This window comes from Protopterus annectens, chromosome 1.part1, assembly GCF_019279795.1.
Source record: "Protopterus annectens isolate FY-2018-M chromosome 1.part1, PAN1.0, whole genome shotgun sequence".
NCBI classification, from domain to species: Eukaryota; Metazoa; Chordata; order Ceratodontiformes; family Protopteridae; genus Protopterus; species Protopterus annectens.
The window spans coordinates 780,806,899-780,831,821 of NC_056726.1; the positions used below are offsets into that span (position 1 = coordinate 780,806,899).

At 40.2% G+C, this 24,923-nt stretch overlaps 1 protein-coding gene across 2 annotated transcripts in view; it reads left to right on the top strand.

Moving 5' to 3' along the window:
- Positions 1-24,923, top strand: part of NOL6 (nucleolar protein 6) — a 1,772,660-nt gene that overhangs the window by 443,682 nt on the left and 1,304,055 nt on the right. For both annotated transcript variants that reach the window (XM_044078098.1, XM_044078107.1), the window contains exon 10: positions 2,227-2,328. In XM_044078098.1, the coding sequence (XP_043934033.1) occupies positions 2,227-2,328 (102 nt within the window). The remainder of the gene's footprint in view (positions 1-2,226; positions 2,329-24,923) is intronic.

Below are 24,923 nucleotides of genomic sequence, written 5' to 3' on the forward strand. Positions count from 1 at the left end.
TGTCTTAAAACTGTGCTTGCCTTTGGGTAGCACTCTTCAATTGATGTTTCACATAAAGGGAAGCCAGTTCAGTTAACCAACCCCTGCCTCACACAATAGGCCGCAGGGGTAGATCATCCTTGTTTTTATGTATTGTTGGTAAACCATTTATGGTCGGTATAACCGGATGTTCAGCTTCCAAATATTTATACAGTTCCTCCGTTATGTTTCTTGTTATAAAAAGATGAAAAAAGTGCCAAGAACTGTAGTAATACACTTCTGTACTTCCCATTTTGATATCCTTCTGTATGTTTTTTCATTAGTAAGCATCCATATCATCTTATTTCTGTAGTCTTTGGCTTCCATTACTACCACAACCCCTCCTTTATCAGCTGGTTTAATAGCTATGTTGTTATTCAGTGTCATTTCATGTAAAGGCTTCATCTCTGAAGGGGTCAAATTATAATTTTTTTTTTATTTTTATTTTCATGGTGCAACTGTGAACTTCATGTTCACATAATCCATGTGTCAACAATTGGATGTGTAGAAGGTACAAATGTACTTCTTTTTTTGAAAATATTCAAATTACCGCACTTACTGTTATTGCCAAATGTATTTCTTAATGTCACATTCCTACCAAAGCAAAATCCATAGAAAATTCAGTCCTTTCTGCAACAACTCTTGATTCATGTTTATGGATGTCCTGGATGTGTGGTGGATTTATAAGAACACTGTTGATTGTTTTTTTTCCCTTTGATGAAATACTTGACCTTTGCAGTGTCAGTTTCCAGGTAGCCAAGCACTTCATGAAATGCAGCTGATGCCTTATGCAGTGTTGCTGCCACGGGGGCTGCAACAAGGAGACTTGCCTTGTTGAGGACTCGGCCCCTACTGGAATATGGAAGAGCAGAATTCATTGATGTACCTCTGGATAAATTCCTCTTTTTGGATCCTTATGCAGAGGAAATGTTTGAGGCTGGAGGAAAAGGAGAAAACCATGCAGTTGGTAAAGGATCCTTTTCACTCGTCTTCACCGATATCTCGTAAGACCTGACTCAGTAAAAGCTGGCCGACCACTAAAAGTGCAAAACCTTTCCTTGCTGTCCACCTTCCAGCCAGCTGTAAAGCAACATCTTTCTTTCTTTTCATTTTTAACTTCCTTCTAGTGGTTCCTATGGCATTACCTGAATTCTGTATCTTTAGGATTTTTTTACTTCTCCATATTTATCATTCTTCTCTTTACTCTTCCCACCAGACTATTTAGATGCTTCCAAAGTTTCCCTGTTGAAGACAGTGTTGTACAAGTTCTGTTGACATTAGGTAAGTTTAGAATCCGTTTGGCTATCGCTTACATCTTAGTGATGCACCTTTTTTTTTTTTTTTTTTTTTTTTACTTTCGATTGCTAACTGTATCGTGTAGCTGTGTTTAATTTTCAGTTTATTTTCCATTATATACAACCTTATCACCTACTACTGCTACTTTCTGTTGTGTGCAGGTTGCCCTAAGTAGTAAATGTTAGGCAGCCAAACCAGTTCTTTTGTTGCAAGTTGTAGGAAAAGGTATAAGTTGACTGTTACTTGTTTCATTTATTTCACTTCATTGTTTGTCCACTAATAATAAAGTGAGTGTAGATATTCTGGTAATTTTTGCTGCTAGTTCACTGCTGAAAAAAAAAAGCATCTGTGATACAATCCACCATCCTCCTTTGAAAAATAATATAAATAGACTCTTGTATGCAGAATCACTGTATTATCACTGTTGTGGCAACATAAGAGCAAGCTTTTTGCTGACCCTTACCAATCTGTGCTTGTATCAGATATGGTGTCTAGTCTTTTTATAATGAGGACTAAATGAAATCTCAGCAGTGGAATTGAAATTGTAAAATATTTTATCTTCTGTTTCAGAAAGACTCCCATTTCTCTCTCTTTGGGTTCTGTTTTGAGTGAGTTAGAGTTCTAAATCAGATCTTAGAGTTAGAGTAAGTTTTATTTGGTTGGGGTTTCACATATGTGTGTTAACTGTGCAGTTTTGTTTATGAAATGCTAGTCAGCTTTGTGAATGCTGCCTAAATGAATTCTAATCAGTGCTTAAAAAAAGAGTGAATTAATGAATGAATGACAATCACTCGTGAGGGTTTATTTCTTCTTTTCTATTTTATTTTTAGGAATGTTCACTTATTGTTGAATGCTAATTGTTTGTTAATGCTACAGATTATTCACTGCATTGCATATTCTGTTTTTCTGAAGCCCTCTCTCGCAGAATTTCATCAAGCTTTTGATGTTGTCATGGTTGATCCCTCTGGATATGTGAATCTTTGTGCTGAAATGACTGCAAGCAAATACAAACAGGTATGAGAGTTTATCATTTCTTTCAGCTGTAGGATCATATTTACATAATCCAGAAACCTCAGTCCAAAGTAACAGTTCACACACTATGAAAACATCAGTAGTTGTTTTAGACTGGACTCTCAGTGCTTGATCCCATGAATAAACTAGCAAATAGCAGGCTTAAAACAAGATGTGTCAAATGATAGAATAACTTAGGTACACATATACATAAGCATATGCATTTCACATAACTTGATAAAATCAATAACATTTTGTTATTAAACAGTAGAAAAAATCATTTAAACCCTTGCATGAGTAAACATTGCTTTTAATATTCTGTTCTGTTTTATGTTTAGTGTTTAAACTCTATTGTCTAGATCTCTTAAAGCAAATATAGGTTTATTTAAATTAGATTGATATATAAACATGAAGTTTTGATTAATGCCTTCCTTTAAAACATGCTTAATTGAAACATTTTGAACATTACTTCTGTGAATGATAACCAATAAACAACGGTTGCTGGTGTACAGCGGCACAATCACAGTTCTTTTTCAAAGTCTTTACTATCCAACGGTAATAATCACCACGCTGAAACAGCAATGTGGAGTAAAATCCTTTTAATGACAGTGAGCGCTTTCGCCATTCGGCTTCTTCAGACTGTATAACACATAATCAAATTTCAAACACCTGTTTAAATACTAAAACATTTGTTCTCATTGGTTAAAAACTAAAAAATCTCTGTGTGTGCAAAGTTTCCGATTACAACCGGAACTCACTTCAAAATCATTACATAAACATGAGCATGATCACGTTCTCAGTAGCAATACATCATTAAAACCTCAACTCTAAAAACTTAATAAACTATTAAATGTGCAAATACATTCGCCTTCTTTCATTTCAGTAACAAAGAAGACCTGCTTTTGCTAGAAAATGAGACAATTAAACTTAAGAGGTTACAAGTTCAACGGCATTATTTTGAGGCTTGCCTAGAAAAACGCATTATTCCACGTGGACTACGGATCCTGAAGATGCCTACTTCAGGTGATAGTTTACCGGATTTACTCTTTCAATGGCAACAGCTCAATATGGAGCTTAGCTATAGTTATATGAAACTGTTGATAAACTTTCATACGCCAGAAGAAGAAAGTTTGAGATTAAAAGTAAATAACTTATTTGATATGATTATGAAAAAGTACGTGAATGTTAACATTGATGCTAAAATAGAAAGAATTTTAGACAATGTAATGGTGTTTGAAAGAAGGTTAATAGAACAAAAGAAAAATAAGATTTTGAGAGATGTGAGGGATTTTAGGAATTCTAATGTATTTACTTGGCCTAGAGAACGATTTAATGTTAATGATAATAATACCAACAATACGCTGGTTAAAAGAAATGTTAACAGTGACGGTCCAACTGGTGTATTTAAAGGGGTTGATGCACCTAATCATATACATGGTCCAATCGGACCACTTGATAATAGAAATGTCAACACCAACGTTCCTGCTAGTACAAGTGGTAGCAACAGAAGGAATGTTTCTTATACTGAAATTGTGTTTCAAGAAGATGAAGGGAAAAATGCTGATAATTTGAATGTTGAGAGAGATAGTGCAAAAGAGTCAAATGGTGTAAATAGACCTTTAACGACAACTCCTCTTGATGTTAATAATCCAAGCAATATGAACGGACAAGAGGAAGTAGTCGTTAGGAGGAAAACTATACAGAATGGTATTCACCATTCAAACTCATCACCCAACACCAGTACTAATACCCCTTTCCCTATAGCACACAAACAGCATATAGGGAGAACGAGATCGATGAGCAGGGGCAGGCAAATAAGGAAGGGATCTGGAGGGGAACAGCAAGGGCCCACATTGAAAAGAATGTGGGAGAAGTCGATTCGCTAGTTGTGAATCTCTCCACTAGGATACTCAGTGCACATGAAGAGGAACTTTTGAACAAGGGCCTCAGCTTTATACCCACTAAAAGAGGTAATATTGTCGATTATATAGTTGACTTAAAGATGTTTGTTAGAAATATCCAATTAAAATTAGAGTTTGGCAACACTGCTGAAAGACAGACTATCAGTAATTTTAAACCCAACAGTGTATATATACCTCAGTTACACCCCCTCCTTGATGTTTATTCTAGAATGATAGAGAATGATATACACACTTACTTTGAAGATACACAAAATGTCAAATACAAACACAATTTAAGTCATAAACATAGGCAAGCCCTTAAGGATCTAAGAAATGATAAAAACCTGGTAATCAGACCTGCTGATAAAGGAGGACCCATAGTACTGATGGATATCGCAGACTATGATAGGAGAATGCATCTCCTTTTAGAAGACTCCTCCTCTTATTCTAAAATAAGTATAGAAGTGGTTAAGGAGAAAGTTATGCAGATATTTTACACGCTCGATGAATTATTAGCGTCTAACAATATCACCAAGGAAGTATATAATTATTTTAGAGTATGTAATCCTCTCATTCCAGTCATACAAGGCCTTCCTAAAGTTCACAAATCACACACAGAACCCCCTATGAGACCGATTGTATCAGGACAAGGGTGGGTGACTGAACCACTATCGATTTTCATTGAATACCACTTAAGACCGTTAGTGAATAAAAATTGTTTCATCCTGAGGGATAGTAAACAGTTTTTGTTGGATTTATACTCTTACACGAAGCATTTGGACGATAATGCATCATATTTATTGGTAACCTTAGATGTAGTGAGTCTCTTCACTGTTATCCCCAATGACATAGGGATACAATATGTTCAAGATTATTTGAAGAACCACTCTGACTTTACCTCCGTGAAAATAGAATTTATTGCATTATTATTAGAAATTGTCCTATCCAATAACATCTTTATGTTTGGTGAGGAATTCTTTCTGCAAAAGGATGGCGTGGCGATGGGCACGTCTTGTGCCAACAGCTACGCCAACCTAGTTATGGCCCAATGGGAGGAGGCTTTTCTTTTTAAGTCCCAACTTTTTCAGGAACACGTAGGTATTTACCGCAGATTTGTGGATGACCTCTTTTTTATCTGGAGAAGTGATACAGATACACTATTAAGGTTCATAAACAACATGAATAGCTCCACAAATTTTCTTAGATTCACTACAACTTATTCATATAATCGGATTTCTTATTTAGATGTGAATATCAACAGGTTGAATAATGGGCTATTAAACACTTCAGTACACAGGAAGCTGTGCCACAGAAACACCATTTTGCATAAGGAAAGCATGCACCCTAAATATGTTTTCAACAATGTAATGAAGGGCCAGATAATCAGGGCCTCTAGAATGAATCCAACAGAGGAAGGTTATGCAGAAGAATTGGCTGAATTGAAGGATAAATTTGTGAAGAGGGGCTATGATACGACAGCTTTCGGGCATACCACCTTAAATGTTAATGCCATTAGGGAAAACAAGGCCAAACCATACTTTTCTGAACCACTACCACACATGGGGATGGGTGATACACCATTACCAATGAATGTAAATAGAGCATCTATGTTATTTACAAGAGATTCAATGAATGTGAGACAGATTATGGAAAAACATTGGGACATCTTGTTGTTGGATAAGGACATAAAGGATATAGTAGGATCAAATCTAAATGTAGTATATAAGAATCAACCCAATCTGAGAAGATTGCTGTGCAGACCCAGGAATCGCCTTAGCACATATAGGCAGAATATGCACGCCACTAACACGACACCTTGTGGCAAGTGCAATCAGTGTACATACATTGATGAAACAGTAATTTTTACCCACCCTATCACAAAACGGATATATAACTTTCAGACAAATACGAACTGTAATAGTTTGAACATAGTTTACATGGCTACTTGTGAAGTGTGCCCAGCGTTCTACGTTGGTAAGACCAACAGGTCATTGAGGGAACGCATCAGGGAACACACCTATCATATAAGGGTAGGCTCGATGTTTAATGCCCTGGCTAAACACCACAAAGAAAGAGGAGCTAGCCACACCTTTAAGTTTTTTATTATTCAGAAGATTGAATTTGACATGAGAGGTGGAGATATAATTAACTATACTCTTGAAAATGAAATGAAGTGGATCATTAGACTTAGGGCGGACCAACATCCGGGCCTAAATGATAAGGTTCAGATTAAACCCTTCCTTAGGAAAAGGAAATTGCGGGTACCGAAACAGTAGGATTTATATACTGTGCATACTTTTCAGGTACACAGACAGCACAGGATACCTTTTGGTAATCTTGGTATATCTAGCCACACCTCTTTGAGTGCTATTAGGTGTATATCTACTTGTATGTACAACGCCCTTTAGATTAAATAATATATGGACTCCCGCAGTATATATGGAATCCCGTTTAAATGTAACCAGTAGTGACATGTGCCATTTTTATTATCAAACTCTTGTTTCTTATATACATCTACATAAAAACAGCTTTTATTATTATTATTAATATTATTGTTTTTATGATCCTTTAGAGCTGTGTTAATTTCCAAACCCATGTCGATATAAATGTTTCCTATGTTTTTCTTCACTTTTATTTCTTGGTCTGGTGACAACTAGCACATGTGTTTTGACCCATATTATGTCTTTAAACACTTTTAATATTTATAATTAGTTATTTACATGAATCACCACGTCATGCAATAGAGAGTTTAATCAGAGCCTCCAAAACATGTTATAAGGTTTACGTGTTTTAATATACTGAATTGAGAGTTATTTAATGCGCTGGTGAACCTGTATACATAGATGCATTCCACCTATGTTTTACCTTTTATATCAGGTGTATGCCATTCATCGCGCTATTTAGACCTACCAACTCAGGCTTACACTAAACGTTATATATATATACTTTTTTATATATGTATGAACAGTTTTTAATGTTACATAAACGTTGTACTATATTTGTAAGTTTAAGCATTGCCATCAGATTTTATGTGTCTGTATATACAGCTTCGTGACTTCTATGTATGTTCTGTTTAGTTGATGTACCACCTTTGAGATGCCAACATGCTGTTATACTCTGCATTTCAAAGGATATGCCTATGAAACGTTAAATTATTTCAACAATTCATGCATTGACATCAGATTTTATGTGTCTGTGTACACAGCTCCGTGACTTGTGTTGATACACCAAGACCGCGATGCTATTACGCTTCGTAACAGCAACTTTGACTTGGAAATTTGTTACTGAAATGAACGAAGGCGAATGTATTTGCACATTTAATAGTTTATTAAGTTTTTAGAGTTGAGGTTTTAATGATGTATTGCTACTGAGAACGTGATCATGCTCATGTTTATGTAATGATTTTGAAGTGAGTTCCGGTTGTAATCGGAAACTTTGCACACACAGAGATTTTTAGTTTTTAACCAATGAGAACAAATGTTTTAGTATTTAAACAGGTGTTTGAAATTTGATTATGTGTTATACAGTCTGAAGAAGCCGAATGGCGAAAGCGCTCACTGTCATTAAAAGGATTTTACTCCACATTGCTGTTTCAGCGTGGTGATTATTACCGTTGGATAGTAAAGACTTTGAAAAAGAACTGTGATTGTGCCGCTGTACACCAGCAACCGTTGTTTATTGGTTATCATTCACTTGTTACAGCTGGTGTTACACCCCAAGTCTTGGAGTGACTTTGTGACATTATTACTTCTGTGAATGTCATAAACATGCCTCCTCGTCTTTTTTCTTAGAGTGAGATGTTTTGCCTTTATAAAAGACCCTTATATTGCACTGAGCAAAGCAGACTACACAAGTACAGTAGTAGAAAACAAATCTGTGACTGAATTCTTAAGAGATTATAATGAATAGAATTTCTGCATTTAGAATTCCCATGCACTGGTTGCAGTTAAAACATTCCCATTTTGTTGTGGCGCAGCAGGTAGCACACACTTCCTTTGTTGATGGAAGACCAGAAGGCTATGGGTTCCATTCCTACTTCAGGTAATTTCATTTGCTGACATTGCAACCTTGGGGGGGGGGGGGGCTGCACTCCTGAGTTCCTCATCCTTTGGAAGAGATGTTAAATTGAGAATCCTTTGGAAGAGTTGTTAAATTGAGAACCCATCTGTTTGAGTTGGTGGAAGCTTCGGAGAATGTAAAAGATTCCAATGCATTTATCAAAAAGAGTAAGAGAAGTTCCCCCATACCCTGGCCAGATTTCCCTAAGTAGTGAAAGTACCACCGTGGGTCTCCTGCGAAAAGAGGCAACAAGCCTAGTGGGAGTAATCCGGTTAACAAAGGATAAATAAATATTTCTTTCACTATTGGTACGTGTGTTTAAAGTTTTATAGATATTGCCCTTTGAGTCCAGTGGCAATCTTGGAAGAGGTAAAAGCAGCAGTTGTTCAAGGGCTGACATTGCATGCTGCTTACCTTGACCCCATTAAGACATTTCACACGATTCCTCATGAGGGAACAAGTAACAAATAAAAGGCATTAAATGTCGGTCTGCATTTAATTTTGGAGGTAAAACATTGTTTAAGCAGTAAGTTAAAACAGGGGTTACCACTCCTGATTGAAATTTTCAAAGGTGACGTGCTGGGGCCACTTCTTTTTGAACTTTTCTTGTCATACACCAATGTGAGAAATGGGGTGTGGATAACCAGATATGTTAATATTGTACACCAAGTAACATAATCACTTCTGTTGAAGATACTAAGTTCTCAAAGGTGGTTATCTAACATGCTTCTGGTGCAAGTGTCAGTTGTCAAAATACATAAATTGTGTTTACAAAATAAGAAGTCGTATAATAAAAAGATTACACTCTCGTTCAAGATGTGTAGATAGTGGTGGACTGTAGTTTAAACAAAGTCAGGTTATTGTTTGCATGGTACAGTTTATATCTGAGCTTTAACTGAGCCACAGTTCTGACCACTTATTTTGCGTTGGCAGCAGTGAAAATGAATTTGCAAGTAATGCACTCTTTCCTTAATAAGTTTGTTTTATTCCTGTCTTATTGACATTTTTATGTTGCGATAGGAGACTTGAAAAACATAATGTTTTCCTAGATTATTTGCATGGCAACTGTTTATACTGATCCATATTTCTAAATAAATTTCCTTTTCAGATTTGTGCTGGCATCAGGGAGAATCCCTCCATTGAATTTCTTTTTTTTGTAACTGGGAACATTTTACATTAGCTTACTTTCAAAACGCCAGCTTTTAAGTTTAAAGCACAGGGTTTCAACATGTGTATTCTTTCATAATGTTGCATTATAACTAAGAGAGCATGTTTTTTGCAAGGACTGCGATATTTCAATTTTACTTTTATCATTGGCATAGCTAATACTAAAATGAAAGTAATTTTGAATCCTTTTGTACATTAAGAATCTTAGCCAGTGACTTCAGACGATGTGATCTTAACTTTTGTAGTCTCATTTCTAGGTAAAGTCAGAGGGAGGTGTTCTCAAACATTTGTGTACTATGCATAGCCAAGGCTACCTTGTATATTGTTATGTAGCAGAAAAATTAAAATTGTTTCTTAAGACCTTATTGCACATTTAAGCAGTGAATAAAATATTGTGTTAGACTTGCACATTGACATGCAAGTAGGCAGCAAAGTTGTGAACATGGTCTGTGCAGATGTCTTCGGTAATATGGAAGTTGCATAATACAGCAGTTCAGAGATGCTTGTACTGTGCTACTTCTGTGAAGAGTGCAAGTGTGTTTCTTAGCTGTACCGCACCCATTCATTTCAACAGGGAAATTAATTTTGTGAGCAGATTTTAGCGGTGCAGCTCCGTTGTGTACAGCTGTAGTACACTCAGTGGAACACCTACCTGTTGCTGTTAAAAACTGCATGATAAGTGATTCAAAGACATTAGCAGAAGGCCTTCAGTGCAGTTAAGAGGCACAGTAGCTATGCACGTCTCTGAATTGCATTATAAACAAACCAAGCAGAAACTTCGCAGTGTGGAGAGTGTGAAGTTCACTCCTTGAAATATGTTATGCACCTAGTTCACTAATAAAAATCGAACTTTAAAATTCGCACTGCAAAATAGCAGGGGCGGCTCGTCCTATCGGACTGCCGGTCTGCAGCCCTCCCACCTATAAAAAAAAAAAAATATCTGTGAAACACAAAATTCATGACTGCCTTACCAGCAGTCCGGATAGTTACATACAAAGCAATCTTTGCTGTGAAATACCCATGATTCTGTGTGGTGACAACCGCACAACATAGAGGAGCTCCGGACTGCTTCAGCCGCAGTCAGAGCCAATAAGAGGACTGAGCTGCTCTCGCAGGACTTGCGAGACAATGCATGCGCGGGAGTACTGATCGGTCGTTTGGTGAAGGAGCATGCAGGATTTAGTAGTAGCAGCAGCATGCAGGAAGTAGCTGGTTTTGGGCTCGTGGATGGGGATTTAGTAGCAGCAGCATCGTTTTGGGCTCGTGGATGTACCGGCCGGGTCGCATGCAGGATTAGGTAGCTGATCATCTGGTGGTCGCTCGCTGTTTAGATGGAGTTTACTTGGTCGCTGGTTAGTGCGGGTCATGCAGGTAGGAGTGTGTGTGTGTGTGTGTGTGTGTGTGTGTGTGTGTGTGTGTGTGTGTGTGTGTGTGTGTGTGTGTGGTTAGTCCGGGTCGTGCAGGAGCTGATCGTTGGGCTGGTAGGAATGTGTGTGTGTGTGTGTGTGTGTGCTGATCGTTGGGCTGGTAGGAATGTGTGTGTGTGGTTAGTCCGGGTCATGCAGGGCTGGTAGGAGTGTGTGTGTGTGTGTGTGTGTGTGTGTGTGTGTGTGTGTGTGTGTGTGTGAGCATGTGTGTGTATGTGTCTGCATCTGCATGGGTATATATGTGTGTCTGTATTTTCACATATGCGCTGTTGAAGTCACAATAAAACAGAAATAAAAAGTATTAATAACAGGGGTGCTATAAGGCTAGGTACGGTACCTCGGGTGATTCTTCCATCATTTAGATTTGTCTCCACATTGATAATGGCAAATACGGTTGCCCTGTTGCCCTATTTACTGATGATAATAGGATGTGTGGCATAACAATCATGTATCTGTCCTTTGCTTCAACACTGTGCAACTTGCATGGTAAGCCAAAAGGTAGCAGAACTTGTCCATTGTAAACCTGTAAAAAAGTTTACATTTTGGTGGGTAGACTAAAGGAATAGCAGATGTTAGGAAGGTAAACTGAGTGGAGACAGAGAAAAAGAAAAATATCTTGATGTTAGAGTCATGTCCAGACTGAACAATAGCAAAGATAACAGAATATTGGGGTACAACAACAAAGATAAAGAATCTGCAGATACAGATATAAAACTCACGGTACACTAGCCTCCAATGAGGTCTGTTCAAGAACCTTGTATTTGGCTCTGGACTCAGTGAGAGAGGGGACTCAAACTAGATGACAGTGTAAACTATAAACGTTTATTAAAATGGTAATAGGAATCAGGGACATAGAATACAGAAAATGTTTCAGTGGTTTGCTAATGCTCATGATGAGGACAAGAAAAGGAACGGGCAATATGACATAGAAGTACCTCTTCCAAGGTCATTTTTTTGTTACTTTTTATTTTATTTTATTTTATTAATTTTAAGAAAAAAATTCACAAGGCATCAGCCTTTTCATGCATGACACATGAACACTGGCTAATTAAGTCACTCGCTCAGTCATGTGCAAAGCAAATGGAGGCTGAATGACTCACTCTCATGCAAAGTGATTGGAATCAAACTCTGTACTATGGGTTGAAGCTCATTAACAATTCACAGTCTTAATTTCCTGCACTAACTGGCCTACTTAATGCAAGGCTGATGACATTGGTAGTAAGTGGGAGTGGAATATTTAAGAATCTCATTCCTAAGTTGAGAGGGAAGTGCAGCACATGAATGTAGTACCAGAAGAGATAATGGAGTATAGCCCTGTGAATGCGTATACACAAATCAGAAGCAATTTGATGATTTAGAAAGTGGGGTGCATTGTCATGTGAGGTTATCTTCAGTGGTAGTTATGTACCTGAAGAGTTGACTGAGTGTGTTTACATTCACATTTTCAAGTCATCTGTATAAAGACTATAGAATACCTCAGATGAAAAAGATAGACTGCTAAGTCTGTTTGCTGAACATCAATTTTTCCTGGCCCTGAATGTTCACTGCCATCAGACATATCTCAGCAAATAACTGCATTAAAACCACTCCACCTCCCAGGATAAGGCTGATACCAAAATGCTCTATGCAAGCTGACAAACACCGAGTAGATGTAAAAGGTGTTTGCTGATTCGATGCATTTATGTCACTTGTTCCACTCTTGTTAGAATTTTCTTTATATCACTGTCCTCAGGCAGTAAGATAAACAGTAACTCCATACTTCCTTGGTAGTGTGAGAGTAAGATAAACAGTAACTTCATACTTCCTTGGTAGTGTGCTTTACAGCTGCCTCACAGTAATCTGGTTTGCTCTGCCCAATATGACAGAAAGTTCAAGTTCAACCAGCATCTGTAATAACATGGAACCCTGTCCTTGCTTGGCTATGCAAATTCCTTGCCCAAAAGAAAGCCAGTATCAGCGACAATAGATGTTTCCTTCTCTGCTGGCTGGCAGACAATAAGGATATATGGCCACATCTAGCTTTTGCAAGCACAAGTAGCCATGCAGCTACATCTTTATCAGGCCAGTCTCACAACACAATACTCTTGAACTCTCAATGACATTTTCACAATCCACTTGTCAGATGAAATCAGTCAGGAAGAAAATTATTTAGATTTCCCCTGATATAGTTTGGAAATGAGAATACAAATATGGAATTTGGATGATATGGTTAGGAAATGGTGTATATATGTATGGATCATGTAATAATATGAGTAGCCTTGTAAAATTAAAATAAATCTACAGACTGTTTGATTACTGGAATGTTTCACGTCTGTATCAGTAATAGTTTCCTGAACAGAAATGTGATGGCATTTAGTCTAAGACTACTACAACTGATGAGTAGAAGTTTGCAGAAAACATTTACATTCTATATGGTTGATATGTTAACTTATTAGTGTGTTTCAGAAAGGTTAATGATTTGATTGGATCCTGAGCTCAGAATGCTGGAGCACTGCCTAGGACTCCGATAACTTGGATAGAACTGTCTCTCTTGGCACTTAAGGAACTGATGATTAGGGAGAGGGGAATCATGGGTCACGGCCTGCTGTTTTTTCTCAGAAGGCAGGAAGATGAAGGCATACTGGGGGAGCACCCAAATCATATGAGCTCTGATAGAGACTGCAGTCATTGGCAGGGATGACTTTAGCAATGTGAGGTAGGGAAGCACACACCTTTGTATAACACTACCCAGCATATCAGAGGGGTTAGGATGCATAACAAAAAATTCTCTTCATGAACAGGAAACAGGACACTGCAGGAGCTCAGCTAACCTCCACCTTCCATGTCCCAGGTATCTTGGATGGCTGGTAGTCAGTGGTTTGGTGGGAGCTGCACTAAGCAGGAAGATCTGTGGAATTATGAGATGCACTGAGCTAATGCTGGGTAAGTAGCATTGAGAAAGGTGCTAAAATAGTAATATAATAAATAAAGGAACAAAAGATTAATGGTTTGTAAAGTGTTTGTATGTTTAAGGACAGTGTCATTCTCACAATTGTCACACTTTAGAGGATCACCCAGCAGACTCCCAGTAACAATGGCAAGATGGGAAATGCAGATTCCTAGTCACAAAAAAATGAACTGCAGTTTCAGCAACAAGCAACAAATGTTATTAAAGTGTTTAAGATGAGTCCAATCTCCCTTGCTTCCCTGATAAAAGGGGTCTGCACCCCAACATTCCTGCTACTTACGTGTAAAGACTCTTAAGATCACCATGCTATGGAGGACAGAGAATACTATGATGTACAACAACTGCATACATAGTATATAATCCACCACATTCATGTTTTGTAGGTCAACTATTTAGAATATTGCAGTTACAATCATCACTCAGTGCTACACAGCTTTCCTTGTGTACCATGTGCACCCCCCCACCATATTATTCTTATACCCACACATTCCTGACTCAGAGTTTCACACTGCTGTGCACATTCTGTCCCAAAACATATGCCTCTGCATTCATATTAACTTGCTACCATCCACTATATATGCTACTTTCAACTAATCCATAGCATAAAGGCTGTGGTATGTGTGGTGAGCGACACAAGACATTTTCAGCAAGCTAGCTTCAGTCAGTTTGGCAGATATGGCCTGAAAAATGACCAACCACTTATTTTCTTTTAGCACACATGGTATTCCAGAATGCTAAAATCTGAAGATGGATTATGCTTTGCCGGAGTAGAATTTGCTGACTTTATGAAAATAAATAGCATTTTTTTCCAAAATGCTTTTATTCATTTTATAACACAATAACTTAGTATAGTAACAAAAAAACAAATAAACTATATACAATGTAGATTTTACAAGGAGCTGAGAGCTGCAGGGGAAGAGAAGTTTAGTGCTGCTTATGCTAAGTCAGCTCGCATTGTTAATAGCACAACAGGTTGTGTACTTGCTTTTGATGCAGAAGGTTGTTGGTTCTACTCCCACAAGGGGTGAATGCTGCCGTACTGAAAAAGTTAAGATACTAACTATGCGCCTGTTATCGGTTTGCTATCCATTTCCTATTGCAATATTACTAGCTTATCATTTTTAATGTAATATAGGCAATTTATTCCTCAGGGGCATCAGACACTTTATTTTTCGACGAAACCATGAAATATAAAAGTATTTGCTAGCAGCAAATCTCTTCATTAGTTACAGATTTATTTAATGTGAAATTATTTAGATAACTTTTTTACTTCTTCAGAGATTGTGCTTATTTACTGATAATGGTGGACTGTAGAATTGTGCATATTTACTGATAATGGTGGACTGTATAATTGTGCATATTTACTGATAATGGTGGACTGTAGAAGTTTGAGTAGACTTTTATGATGGAAATCTTCTGAACTGGGCAGTTTTGTCATTATGGGTGCATGCATTTTGTTTCATTGTTTACTGGAAAGATGTTCTGAATTGGGCAGTTCTGCCACTGGTAAAATGTAATGTTAAGTTGTCAATCTCGCCTTCATTCTTGCTTGATGGGTTCGGAGCCGATCCCTCGGCTCCGACTCGGCACTTGCTAAGCTCGAGAGTCACTTTTACCAGCTCGAGGCAGCCCCATATCCCATGATGCAAGGCGGTAAGTACCCAGATCTCGTTTGCCGCTTCGCTTATGAGGTCCTCCTTTTACCAGCTCCTGGTAAGTGATTTACTACTTTGATATTTTAGCCCCTTTTTACTAAAAACCCTTTAAATTTTAGTTTTAAGTTAATTTTAAAGATTTTCTGACAGAAAATTACCTGTCTCTTCTTATTTTTTAGTCAAACTTTACCCATCCCATCCCCCCCCTGTTAGGGTGTGTGTGTGTGTTTTTCTACTTATACCTTTTTGGTATATTTAATTTAATTTAATTCTTTGACTGGTGTGTGTGTGTGTGTGTTGTGTTACACCATGTCAAAAGAGAGGGTCTCAGGCTTTAAGAAGTGTGACTCGTGCTGTCAGAAGATGTCTCTGACAGACGGTCACACTTCTTGCCTGTATTGCCTGGGGCCTCTTCACCTGCAGGACTCCTGTGCTATATGTCATTCCTTCAGCCAGAGAGTCCTGCAGGAAAGAAGAAACAAACTAATACTTAGGGGCCTTCTTAAGCCGGAGGGCTCTCCGGCTAAGTCGGCTCCATCCAAAACTGCCAAATCTTCCAAGGCCCAGGCTTCTGTGTCAAAGCCTGTGGCATCGGCTCCGACTCGTTCTGAGTCGAGATCGGCTCCGGCTGGAGCCGATTCTGGCTTAACTAAGCCTTTGGCACCGATGGCTATCGGTGCCGATTCTGCATCGACCACTTCGGTGTCGGCTCCGATCGGTTCCGACCACCATGTGGCACAGGCATCGGTGTCGGCTCCGATCGGCTCCGACACCGTTACTTTTGTGGCTGTATCGGCTCCGGCTGGAGCCGATGCATCGAGGCTACCTGTCGGCTCCGATAAGTTGTCGGCTCCGACAGGGTCTATAGTTTCATCGGTTCCGATGGCTCCTTCCAGGAAGAGGTCGAGGTCTCCTTCCTTGGAACCGATACTTTCGGCTCCGGCTTCACCTCTCCTTTCGGAACGGAGCCATCGGAGCCGATCTTCAAGGTCATCCAGGCTTTCTGACCATGACTTAGAGAGAGTGGTCAGTAGATTACTTAAGTCACAGGCACTGGCCCAAATGTTACATAGTCCGTCTCAACAGGCGACTATTGGTCCACACCCGTTACAGTTCCTCCTTCAACTCTACCCCAGAGCTTGGAGTTGGAGTCTTCGGGAATGGTTACTGCTACGGCTGGAGGACAGATACCCCTTCTGTTCCTTCAGCCTCTACTCTTATCTCCTCTTGAGACCTTCCTTAGAGGGATTCGGTGGCGGTCTTCCATGGTCTCCTCCGAGGGGTGAGTGGCATCGGACCCTTGTCCGAACCCGCTCTTCCCCTTGGAGCCTCGGCCTGGTGAGCTCGGCTCCGACATCTGCCTCGGAGACTTCCCTTCGGTGGTCCCTGGAGTTCCTAGTTCTTGAACGGGTTCTCTCGGACCTGCCTGGGAGGGAGCATTCGAGGTGATGAAGAGTGTGCTGGCCACTGGTATCAGTCAGCAGTCTGTTCCCTTAGCTCCTCCCTCTATTGTGCCTGTTGACATCTCTGCCACATCTCTTGCTACAGGACCCAGAGATCCTCCGCCTCAGGTTTCCCCATTGGGAATTTCCCCTCTTCCGAGGATTCTCCTGATGTTTCGGGAGATCCTCCTAGGAAGAGGACTTGTAAGAGGAAACATGTAGACTCCCCCGAGTCTATCACTTCAGATACTGACTTTGATGAGTCAGAGGGATCCGCTAGATCCCCTCTGAGGATGTCTCCTTCTCAGACATCCTAGAACTCCTTAAACAGAGGAAACTGGCCCACCAACAATCCCTCTGAGGATGAGTCAGTATACCTAGAGGCGTTTGGATCTCGGCCCTCCACCTCCTGGGTGTCTCCGCCTTCGACCCCTTATGCAGGTTATTGCCCGAAGGCGTGGGCAGCTCCTGACTCTGTAGAGCCAGTCCCTAGGAGGCCTTCAAAATTTATCACTGCCCGTGTGACAAGCAATTCCTCACTAAGGGTGTCCCGCTGATGCCATGGTGGTGGCTGCTGCCACCAAGAAGGAACTTGCAGATCCTTCCGTGCCGTCCATCCTCCTAATAAGGACTCTAGGACCATGGATAGGTGCGGTAAGCGGATGTTTTCCTCAGCGACCTTTGCTATGCGTTCGCTGAATTACCTATGTCACTTCACCAGACTCCAGAGGGATATCCTTAAGGAGCTGGGTGAAGTAGTACAGGATCCTACAGCTGCAGGGGCTCAAGAAAAAATTGCTTCGCAGCTAGGAACCCTTAATTCCATTGCAAACTCCTCCATGCGGCTAATATCATATGCTGCTGATGGGCGAGTAGAGCCGCAGGTACAGGTGTGGCTCTTAGACGCCAAGCCTGGATGCGGCTATGTGACTTTGCAGATCCCTTTAAGGCGTCCTTCACAAATTCTCCCTTTGATGGGTCAGCTTTGTTTGGCCCTCAGGTGAAGGAAACTTTGACCAGGTGCGAGCAGGACGGCAAGACTCTTTCTGCTGTAGGAGTCCGTTTTCCACCCCTTCTAGACCTTACCCCAAAGGACAGAAAGGTGGCAAAATGTGGTTCCGCAAATCCCAAGGAGTCACGCCGGATTCACGTGGTCAGTTTACCCCTAGAGGCAGAGGGGGTAACAACAACAGACGCCGCTCTAGAGGCAGAGGGGGTCCAAAAACCAGGGAAACAGAGAGCCTCTCTCTGACAAGCCCTTTCAGCATCCCTGAGATGTTGCCCGGCTGTCCCTCCTTGGAGGTAGTCGGGGGAAGATTATCACTGTACCCAGAAGCCTAGCATTCCCTCACTCAAGACAGATGGGTACAGTCGATCATATCCAAGGGTTACATAATTCCTTTCGAGGAAAGTCCTTTCCCCTCAAATTCCCTTCCAGATGTACCACCCGGTCTAAGGGAAATTGCAGAGTTAGAAGTCTCAAAACTACTGCAAAAAGAGCCATTCAGCCAGTTACAACAGACCATTCAGAGCCCGGAATCTACTCAAGGTTCTTTTTGGTCCCCAAAAAGACGGGAGACTGGAGACCAATATTGGATCTCAGCAGACTCAACAAGTCTGTGAGGAAGACAAGATTCCGAATGGTCACTCTTCAGTCAATTCTGCCCTTCTTACAGAAGGACAACTGGATGTGCTCAATAGATCTTCAGGATGCGTACTATCACATCAAAATTCACAGACGCTCCAGGAGATTTCTCCGCTTTCGGCTGGGGTCCAGTCATTTCCAGTTCAGAGCCCTGCCCTTTGGTCTCACTACAGCCCCAGAGTGTTCACCAAATGCATGGCAGTGGTCACGGCTCACCTGAGACGTCAAGGATTCCAGGTGTTTCCGTATCTCGACGACTGGCTCCTGTCAGCCACCACCAGGCATCAGCTTATACAAGCCAGGGATTACACAATAAATCTTTGTTCTCATTTGGGCATCTCGATCAACTTGGAAAAGTCAGCCTTATCGCCCTGCCAGTCTATTACCTTCATAGGCGCAAACTTAAACACTGTTCGGATGTCAGCTACCCTTACAGATCAAAGAGTTTCAGACATTCAGAGTCATGTCAGGATCATTCTGGCCAACAAGAAAGTACAGGCCAGAATGGTTCTAAAGGTATTAGGCCTCATGGCTGCGGCCATTACTCTTCTTCCCCTGGCTCGATTCTACATGCGCCTTCTTCAATGGATGCTGTTCACACAGTGGTCGTACCAACAACTTCCTATGCGTCACCAGATTCTGGTGACACAGACTTGCAAAGATCATCTTGCTTGGTGGATCACATCTCCTCAGGTTCACCAAGGCAGGTACTTTGTACCCCCATCCCCGATAGCCACTGTCACCACGGATGCCTCCCTGATCGGGTGGGGGGGGTCATTATCAGGGCAGGATGGTTCATGGGACGTGGCGGCCGTTCGAGTACCATCTGCACATAAATGTCCTGGAGATGAGAGCAGTGCTTTTAACGTTGCAAGCCCTCAACGACTTTCTTCCCGTAGGGACAATTGCAGTCCACACAGACAACATGTCTGTACTTTGGTATATCAACAAACAGGGCGGAACCAAGTCCTACCCCTTGTGTCGAGAAGCTCTCAGACTATGGCAATGGGCGATCTCCTCTCATCGGTTTCTGGTAGCAACGCATATCCCTGGGAAAACCAACATTGTAGCGGACAGATTGAGCAGAGCTATTCTCATGCCTCACGAGTGGTCTCTCAAGCAATCTATAGCGGAAGAGATATTTCTGGAATGGGGTCGTCCATGTTGCGATCTTTTTGCTACTCCCCAAAACAGCAAATGTCCAGACTTCTTCTGTCTCTTCCCTCTACCAGGCCATCCCCCCAGAGACGCTCTGACCCAGGATTGGCCCCAGGGACTTCTTTATGCCTTCCCTCCATTTCCTCTGATCCCTCAAGTTATCCAGAAAGCTACCGTTTGAGAGCCAAATTGATTCTCATTGCCCTTACTGGCCTCGACAAGTTTGGTTCCCGTTCCTCCATCATCACCTTTTGGTGCAGCCGTGGCATCTGGACCCAGTGCCAGATCTTCTGATTCACCAATCGGGTCAGCTGCACCGGTCTATCCCTTCTCTCAACCTCACAGCATGGTTGCTCCACTTCCTTCCTTAGCCAGGCTTCCTTTGATCTCTAACCCAGTTAGAGACAACATAGTAACCGTTAAAATCCTCTACCAGGAGGATTTATACAAGCAAATGGAAACGTTTCTCTTATTGGGCTAAGGCCAAGAATATTGATCCTTTCACTGCCCCTGTTCAGGCGGTCCTGGACTTCTTAGCAGAGATTTTTCATGCAGGCTCCTCTTCTTCCACAGTCAGAGTTCAATTGGCTGCTATCTCCAACTTTCATGTCGGGTAGCAGATCATAATATTATGTCCCATAGGCTCTGCAGGGCCTTCTTGAAAGGAATTTTCCTACTAAAGCCTCCAATCAGGAATCCTCCTCCTCAGTGGGATCTAAATTTAGTGCTGACATCCTTGATTCTTCCCCTTCGAGCCAGCTGTTTCTTGTTCCCTGAAATTTCTTTCTTGGAAAACTTTATTCCTAGTGGCTATTACATCGCCAGGAGGGTGTCTGAACTTCATGCTCTATCGGTTCGACCCCCTATTTGGTTTTTCACAAAGACAGAGTATCTTTGAGAACTAATCCGACCTTTTGCCTAAGGTCGCTTCAAAGACCAATTTGAATCAATCCATTGATCTCCTGTATTTTTCCCAAACTATTCAGACAGAGCTGAACAAAAACTACATTATCTTGATGTCCACCGTCAACTTAGATATTATTTGGACAGAACAAAAAAATTTAGAAAATCTGATCAACTTTTTCTTTCCTATGCGGATAATAAAAAAGGCCTTCCTGTTTCTAAAGTGACCTTGTCCAGATGGCTTTCTTCGGTCATCTCTGAAATTTATCTGCTCAGGGGAAAACAGCTGTGCTCAAAACCTAAAGCACATTCAACTAGGAGCTTAGCTACTTCTACAACCTTTCAAGCTAGACTTCCTTTAGACACTATTTGTGCAGCGGCCACTTGGGCCACTCCTCACACTTTTGTTTCCCATTACAAATTGGACTTGGCCTCCAGGGACAGAGCCAGTTTTGGCTCTACAGTCCTCAAGAGTCTGTTCCATTGAGCCACCCAGGATAGAGGTGCTAGGGGCGCGGTCCCATCAAGCAAGAATGAAGGCGAGATTGACAACTTAACATTAAGAAGTTATGTACCTACCATAACGTTCCATGTTAGTTGTCTTCTCTGCCTTCTTTCTTGACCTCCCTCCTTCCCCTGGCCTGGACAGACCTTGTTATAAGAAATTATTATGCTGAAGACCATTCAGACCTGGTCCTTCTTCCATCCTGTAAGTTTTCTTTCTTCCTTTGGGAAGTGTTTTATGCTTGGTGCTATTGCCCTTTGTCATCAAACGAGATCTGGGTACTTACCGCCTTGCATCATGGGATATGGGGCTGCCTCGAGCTGGTAAAAGTGACTCTCGAGCTTAGCAAGTGCCGAGTCGGAGCCGAGGGATCGGCTCCGAACCCATCAAGCAAGAAAGAAGGCGAGAGAAGACAACTAACATGGAACGTTATGGTAGGTACATAACTTCTTATTTTCTTTGAATGTGGGTTTCAATGCTGTTTCAATGAATATGAGTTTCAAGGGCAGAGAAGTTTTAATGCTAAGTTTGTTTAGCAGATGTCTTAGTGTTTGTGCTGTAAAATGCAAAATAAAACTTTCAAATGAAGTCCAAATCATCATAGAAGTAAACCAGTATGCACATTAGTGTTTACGGTAAATGGAGTGAAATAGCCAAGTAATGGATCATTGGAATGGCTGCAGGGGGAGGCTCCATTCGACCATGATTTTGTGAGGGGGAAGGGTGGCAAACTTAAAGACAGACCCAGCTGAACTATACCTCCCAAATGTCCAGATTTTCAAAGAATGAATAGATTTTTGCTTCTTATTTTTGGTTTGTTCCTCATAAAATTTGTGGTTTTCTGGCAAATCATTTAGGAATTAAGTCACTAAATAATGACACACTGAGTTTCAGACTTCATAACCTTCAGAAAAATGCATGCTAAAGTAAGACCTGTTGTTCTATCAACTGTCTCAGTTCATACAAGAGCAATTTTTAGTACTGTTTATATGTTCCCTCAATATATTTGGCCTTGTCCAGATTTATTGAATTAACAGGTTGTGAGAGGTACATGCAAATAAATTGCTTTATAGAATTAGGCATAGCAAAACCTCTCAACTGTCCCTGATTTTGGCTCAAAATGTTGCTCTTCCCCCTAGTAATCCCTCCGCAAAATAGCAATTTTGGAAGAAAACATGGAGGGTTTACAATTAAGAAATAACTGTAATAATCAGAGTTATAGATTACTTTTATTTCAGAAATGCATGAATATTCTTTTATTTTGTCAGCTGCTCAAGTTAGCAGTACTAATATTAAAGTGTCCCTTCTTTGACAGGTTCCCAGCTGTATTGTGTGGCTATTTTATATTTTTACATCACATTTTTGGTCCATTTTTCATAAAATTGTGTTTCTTTTGGCAAAATTGCGGGTTTTTTGGCAAATTAGTGACAAATCATTAAAGCCTGAAGTTAGAAAATAATGACAGACGTTTGAGTTTCAGATTTCATACCATTCAGAAAATTCATACTAATGCAAGACCTATTCTATTATCTTTCTAAGTTTATAAGAGCAATATTTAAAAATTGTCCTTATTTTTGGGCCTTTGTCCCACTTCTTTGTATGGCTTTGTCTAGATTTATTGCTCTGAGGTTGAGAGGTATGACAAATGTGTCAGGGCCATCACAGTCAGCCAGAGACATTTCAAATTGTGACATACTTCTTGCACCCCACTCCCCCATGTAGTGACTCTGGATGTGTCGAAGCAAGGCAAGGAGTAGTTATGCAGTATAAATATGCAGAGTATCGCCCCCATCCAAGGTAGACACAAGTACTAGAGTGGCTTTTCATCTGTCCTTGATTTTTGCAGAATGGTCTGGTTTCTGTCATATTTTTTGTACTGTTGATTTATGCTTATTACTCAAAGTGCCTATTGCTCTGTGTTTAAGTAGCAATACTTTAATGACCATCAGGTAAGCTTGGCTGAGATCGTAAGATGCAAGTAAGCTTTAATAAGGATACTGTTAAAGAATTGCCAACATTGAAAGCCTTTCTGTTGTTGCCATGTAGAGAATACTTAACTAGATAATGTATAAGCCTTGGTTATTGAAATGCATATGACAGTATTTGTAATAAAGGACAGATTACATTATTTTAAGAAGCTCATTACACTTGGAGACTTCCAGTCATCTCTGCAGGCTTTACCCGTAAACTAAACAGAATGCTAGTTGTGTACAGTAATCCTTTTAAGCAATATATCTTGAGCTTATTTCTTGTTTGCTTTTCATTTTTTACTTTGATCACGTTTTCCCCATGAAACAAGTAGATAGTTGTCAGGCAGCAGGTCTTTTTTTGGATAAGAAACATTTTTTACAAGTGGGGGCATCAGACACTTCTACTTTCAGCATGTTACTTGGTACTTTAATAAAGCTGAATATAAATTATAATTAAAACTGCAGTGCAAGAACTGGTTTGAGTTGACTGCTACTTGATTTTGACTGGCATTCCATTAATGTATTTAAAAAGTAATTTATTTTTTCATGCCTCACAACCTTTTTGTTTCCATCTAGATATTAAGTAAGCAGTCATGCAGCCAATGCACTAAAATATTTTTATTCTTCTACACTTCATTTTGTCTTGATTGGACTCTCATAATGATGGTTTGGCACCCAGGGCAGTGTATTTAGTTAGTTTTTGTGGTTTTGAGCATAGCTCCTCCCCTTTCTAGTTGGCCACACCCCTTCCCATTGACCCCACCCATTCAGCTGTCTCCTGCAGCCCCCCTTTGATTTGAAGTCACCAGCCGCCACTGCAAAATAGTGAAGTAATAGGTAGTCTACAGTTGAGTTAAAAATGGAATATCCTTCTTTTTGTTAATTAGTTTATTAATGAGTTGGTTCCTTAATAAAGTTTGGATTAGTAGATTAGCTTTAATAAGATGTTCTTATATATTTTAATTTGTCTCTAGCTTTCAGTTCTAAGGTAGCACAGTCTCAGTTTACACTGTGGTGTTAAGAGGGAAGGGGGTTTGTTTAATGGAATGAGTTTATTGCTTTTATTGCTCTTAACAGAACCACCCTCTCTAGCCACTCCCTTGTTCCAAATAACCTGAGAGTATGCAAATAATGAGTGTCTTTAATACTTTTCTTTATACTCCGCTAGGATCACTTGTATGTGCGTTTCAATAACGAATATTCCATTTTTAACTCAACTGTGGGCTACATACTATTTTATTATTTTGTAGCACGTATTTTAAAGTTTGATTTTTATTAGTGAACTAGGTACATAACATATTTCAAGGCATGAAGTTCACACCCTCCACACTGCAAAGTTTCTGCTTGGTTTGTTTTTGACCCAGTATAGGTTGAATACTGGGTTTTCTGAAACATTGAGGGATACCATGTCTTTATCTTTTGAATTGCATTATAACCAACCAGTGCTGCTTTGCTGAACTAAGGAGGTTGCACTACTCACTTATGAACTGCCTTTAAGAAAAAAAATACTGTCCCTAACATTGTAGTAGGTCCTGGGCAGTTTTGAATGTGAGATTAAGCTTAGCCAGCTGGTGCCACTTTTCCACAATTTTCTAAAAGGGGTAATAAATGCTGTGAAGAAAATGAAAATACTGTAATCTGTGTTAGCATGTGTGGTAGGAGATTTGTGTATATCCACCGATTAACTTGTATCGTATGCCAACATGTCTAATTGTGAAAATGTAAATACGTTTTTAAAATGTTGAGTATCTCCCTGCTTATACAAACATTTAAAGAATCTGTCAGTGTTTTGATGCATTTCTAATTGCACATGTTTGTG